Source organism: Notamacropus eugenii, chromosome 1 (assembly GCF_028372415.1).
Source record: "Notamacropus eugenii isolate mMacEug1 chromosome 1, mMacEug1.pri_v2, whole genome shotgun sequence".
NCBI classification, from domain to species: Eukaryota; Metazoa; Chordata; class Mammalia; order Diprotodontia; family Macropodidae; genus Notamacropus; species Notamacropus eugenii.
In genome coordinates this window covers 718,721,502-718,727,007 of record NC_092872.1, presented here as the reverse complement: position 1 = coordinate 718,727,007, position 5,506 = coordinate 718,721,502, and the positions used below count along the sequence as shown (strand labels likewise).

Below are 5,506 nucleotides of genomic sequence, written 5' to 3'. Positions count from 1 at the left end.
TTAGTTAGGCTGTTTTTTCTCAATGGCCAACTTATATGACTTCTAAGAGCCCCAGTCAGGTCCTAAACACCTTAAAGAAATAGACTGGGGAATGGCTCACTAAATTATGGTCGATAGCAGTAGTACACTGTAAAGAACAAGCAAACTAGGTATAGAGAAACTGGAGAAGTTTATCAGAATGTACTGATGCAGGGGGACATGAAAAGCCCAGAATAACTGAGGGATAACCACACTTCCCCTGGTATATAGGTCATGCATGGGGGCTGAAGCTTGTAATCCCTGATACCAGGGAGGCTGAGGCTGCTGGATTGCTTGAACTCAGAATTTAGGAGCAGCAGCTGGGCTAAGGTGAGATCAGGTGACCAAATTAAATTAGGGTAGGAATATAAGGGCTGACCTCCTGAAAAAGGTGCCAAATGGCCCAGATCAGAAAGAGAGGATATCAGTGTTTGCAAACCAATCAACAGTGGGATCAGTCCTACGAGGACTGTTGTATTTCCAGGCAGGTGAGATCCGGAGTTCTATTCCCAAGACAAATGGGGAGGGGAAGACCCTCAGGGTTTGCATTCAGAACAAGAACAATTGCTAATTCCACTCTCTCTGAGCCATCAAAATGCCTACAGTGACCTAGAGAGACTTGGGTTGGGATTATTGGCCAATTATTGGCCAATCAGTGAGAACCAAAATGATTTGGATTGAAGTCATCGTGAATAATTTTCATTTGAATATTAATGGGTTTTAGGGAAGCCTGGTTTTTCAGAACCCATGTGTCAAACAATTTGTATTCCTTTGGTCAGAGCACTGAAATGCAGATGTCTTATTGCCCATGAGAGGAAGGAAGAAAGAAAAAAGGAAGGAGCCTTGCCCAACTGGAACTGGTTGGTTTGGTCCCCAGGGGGCAGCTCTTCCTCCTCACAGAATAATTGATTGTCCTTCATTCCTGAAGAGACCAATGACATCAGAAGGGTGATGTCTTGATTTGGAAGTGAATGCGATTGAAATGAGGCAGGGCTGTGCAAAGTCACCAGCTTCATTCTCTCCTCCAAAGTCATCTGGGTGCAGAGGAAAGAACTAGATCAGATTGCCTGGAGATATTCCCTAAGATCTGAGAAAGAGAAAAGAGAAACTGTGACTTGTGAAAGACCTCTCCCTCAGTGTATTTGTAGAAATCATATCTGTTGGGTTCATGTATGAGGGCAAAGAAAAGAATGAGACCAGTATTGGGTAGCAGCCCCCCTGGGAAGGTTTGTGGTCCTTGGCTAAAGCTTAGGAGGCAGAAGAGTATTTCTCTTCCTCCCTTTTCTCTCTCTTCTCAATCTTTCTACCTCAACCAGAGCCCTTAGGACAAATGGTTCCTGCACCAGAGCTAAATTAGGCCCAATTCTCCCCTGAGGGCAGTGGTTGCCCTGAGCCTGTGACTCTGGGGCAGCAGCTGCTCCCCTATGCTGGAGGACTGAGCAGCCTGGGGAGGTTTTTGTTCAGGGCTGAAACACTGTGGGAGTGGATAACTATTAAATTGCGTACAATAATAATCTGCCACATCCTCAGCCTGCACAGCACTGATGGTGAAGGTGAAATCTGTCCCAGAGCCTCTGCCACTGAACCTGGCAGGGACCCCTGACTGTAGGGTGGAAGCCTTATAGATCAGGCGTTTGGGAGACTGTCCTGGCTTCTGCTGGTACCAGTTCATGTTGTTGCTAATGCTGGAAGTGGCCTTGCAGTTGATGGTGACTCTGTCTCCTGGAGTCACAGACAAGGATGATGGGGTCTGGGTCAACACAATGGCTGCCTGGCATTCTGCGTGGACAAAGAAGAAGAAAGAGATTTCAGTGAAGAATCCTGTGTAGAGACAGTGACTCCATGATTTGTTCCCTTACCCCCAAATTGTGTCTGATATGTCCCCTGAAATATTTCTTCTGTCTCTAAAGTGATGCCAACCTATTGCTTACTGGAAGTCTTACCTTGAGGCCAGAGGAGCAGGAGGTAGAGGAGCAAGGAAGGGGAGAGCATTGTGACCCTTGTAGACCTGGAGGCAGAGAGCACTGAGCTCAGTGAGAAAGGTGGGGGATATTTGAATCTTAGGCAGGGTTTGTGAAAGGTCTCTTTGAGATCTCCATGCAAAACAGGGCTGGTCCAGCCCCAACTAAAGGACCCCAGGAGTGATTATATGCACCCAGAGGGAGTGGCCCTGTTGTCTTTCCTTGATCGTCTGACCTTTTTTATTGCTATTTTAAATGGACCTGCCCTAGCATGAACATGGTCCTGATTGTGGCACGTGGCTACAAATGTAGGAGATCTCTCTATCTTCTTATAAGAGATCAGAAGGCTCTGGATCTACAGACCAAGAGTTGACAAGTGTCTGTGGAAAGACTAGAGTTAAGAAAACAAGAAGTAGCTGAGTTAGAAAGAAAACTAAAACCCAGGAACCACCAGAATTCAAGGAGAGCAAAAGGCCCAGGATGAGATGAATGGAGATGGAGGGGAGGTGGAGACTCTTTGGTCTGGTAGGTGGTGTGGAGAGAATGTGTCCCTTGGGTTGTTGTGGGGGAGGAAATGTTTATTCTTCTCTTTTATAATTCTGTTACATCTTCCAAAATGTTGAAAAAAAGAGGAGATTGTTGGTCTCAACCTCTAATTGTGTAGTCCAGGGAAGTGAGGTCAAAAGGAGCAAAATGGTTGTTCTATTAAAGTCCATCATCTCCTCTTCTCCACTCAGAATGCTGTGACCTTCTGTCAGTTTCTCATCATCTTATAGTTGTACTCCTGCCATGGCCATCTGGCTGGTTTCTCTGACTCATCTCTCTGCCCACTTGAGTTAGTGGTGCCTTCTGCTCTTTTTTTTTTTTTTTTATTTTGTAATGTTTAACAATCACTGCCATACAATTGTGATTTTATCCCCCCCACCTACTCCCCACTACCCCTCTCCCTCCCCACAACTGCATACAATTCTGTATAGATTCTACATATACTTTCCTATTGAGTATATTTTCACTATAGTCATGCTGTGTAGTCAGACTAAGGTAAATGAAAGAAATCGTATAACAAATCAGAACATGATACACAAACACATACACATACACAAACTTGATCTGCTACAATATGTGAGTGACTTCCATATTTCTCTCTCTGAGTGTGGCAGGCATTTTGCCTTGAGATCCTCCATTGGGATTTTTTTTTTTGGTAAGAAGTTCTTGTGTTATTACAAAAATCTAAGTCTACCAGAAAAAACTCTCACACACTGTGGTTGTCGCTGTGCATAAAGTTCTCCTGGTTCTGCTCCTTTCACTCAGCATCAGGTCATATAAGTCCTTCCAGGCCTCTCTGAAGTCTTCTTGTTCATCATTTCTTATGGCACAATAGTACTCCACTACATTCATATACCATAATTTATTCAGCCATTCCCCAATTGATGGACATCCCCTTGACTTCCAGTTTTTGGCAACTACATAGAGTGCTGCTATAAATATTTTTGTACATGTGGGACCCTTTCCCATTTTTATGATCTCTTGGGGATATAGTCCTAGTAGCGATATTGCTGGGTCAAAGGGTATGCACATTTTTGTAGCCCTTTGGGCATAGTTCCAAATTGCTCTCCAGAATGGTTGGATGCGCTCACAGCTCCACCAACAATGAATTAGTGTTCCAACTCTCCCACATCCTCTCCAGCATTTATCATTTTCTTGTTCTGCCATGTTTGCCAATCTTATAGGTGTGATGTGGTACCTCAGAGTTGTTTTGATTTGCATCTCTCTAACCAATAGTGATTTAGAGCATTTTTTCATATGATTATAGATAGCCTTAACCTCTTCCTCTGAAAATTGCCTGTTCATATCCTTTGACCATTTATCAATTGGGGAATGACTTGTATGATTATACATTTGGATCAGTTCTCTATATATTCTAGAAATGAGGCCTTTATCCCCTAGCTTAGCTGTAAAAATTCTTTCCCAATTTACTACATCCTTCCGGATTTTGGTTGCATTGGGTTTGGTTGTGCAAAAACTTCTCAGTTTAATGTAATCAAAGTTATCCATTTTGCATTTCATAATGCATTCTATCTCTCCTTTAGTAAAGAATTCTTCCCTTCTCCATAGATCTGATAAATACACTATTCCTTGCTTCTCCAGTTTATTCATGGTATCAATCTTTATACCTAAATCATGTACCCATTTGGACTTTATTCTTGTGTACGGTGTCAGGTATGGGTCTATGCCTAATTTCCGCCACACTGTTATCCAGTTTTCCCAGCAATTTTTGTCAAACAGTGAGTTCTTATCCCAGAAGCTGGGGTCCTTGGGTTTATCAAACAGAAGGTTGCTATGTTCCTTGACTACTGTGTCTTGAGTGCCAAGTCTATTCCACTTGTCTACCTCTCTGTTTCTTAGACAATACCAAGTGGTTTTGATAATTGCTGCTTTTTAGTACAATTTGAGGTCTGGTAGCGCTAGGCCACCTTCCCAAGCATTTCTTTTCATTAGTCCCTTTGATATTCTGGACCTTTTGTTTTTCCAAATGAATTTTGATATTATTTTGTCCAGCTCTAGAAAGTAATTGTCTGATAGTTTAATTGGTATGGTGCCTTCTGCTCTTAAAGTGATCATGTGACAGAGCAGAGCTGACCATGTGACCTCCTACTCCAGAAAGTCCTGTCCATCTTTATCACCTCCAGGATCTAATTTCTTTAAAGTCCTTTTGAAGTTGGCCAATCCCTCCCTTTCCTCTTTCCTTACCCTTCACCTGCTCCCCACTACCCCATGACCTGGCGACCTTGGATAAATGTCCATCCTTCTGATTCAGTGCCATCTCACTGCTGTCCCCTGGACGTGGCTTGCCCTTCTACCTCACTGCCATGTCCTGCCTTCAGGAGTTTCCTGTTTCCACAGAAACATACATATAGGCAAACTTCCAGTACATTCTCTTTCCAGTATGATCTCCCTGTGCAGTCTTTTCTTTTGTGACCATAGTACATGGTGGACACAGTAGTGTCTTTTACTGGCTGTGATTTTTTTAATTTAAATCTTTTCATGTTAAACTTAAAGACTAAAAGAAAAACTTTTCCATACCTGCAGCAGAATGGACAAAGAGGATTCTATATGAAACTATGAATCTTCCCTTCACACACCTTGTAAGATAACCACACAATAAAGTCCATCTATGTCTTTGTAGACTATGCCCTTACTTATGCTCCCTTCTGAACTTCCTTCAGTTCTTTTTTGTGCATTTATGAAGATGAGCCAGTGGTGTCTTTTATTTTTTTCATTATGATTGCTCTTGCCTCATTAAGGAATTAAAAATTGAGAGGTAGTAAACCAAATCTCCTGTAATTTATAAGCACACTCAAACACAATGAATCTGTTTCACTGCTGGTTTGCTTGAATGGCAGAGTGAGAAAAAGGCAGAAGGTTCTTCCCTCAGAGCAAGCCAAGCTACCTCAGCTTCTGAAGTCCTAGAAGAAGTAGTGGCTGGCTGTTACTGTGGCATTTACTGAGAGAGGATAGCACTGGAA

General features: G+C 42.7%; 1 gene segment (V, D, J or C); it reads right to left on the bottom strand.

The window, feature by feature from the left end:
• Positions 1-1,212: 1,212 nt before the first annotated feature.
• On the bottom strand, positions 1,213-2,141 carry LOC140521596 (immunoglobulin kappa variable 1D-13-like). The segment is given in 2 exon segments: positions 1,213-1,797; positions 1,962-2,141. Coding segments are annotated over 2 exon segments (480 nt in total).
• Between the last annotated feature and the right edge of the window lie 3,365 nt (positions 2,142-5,506).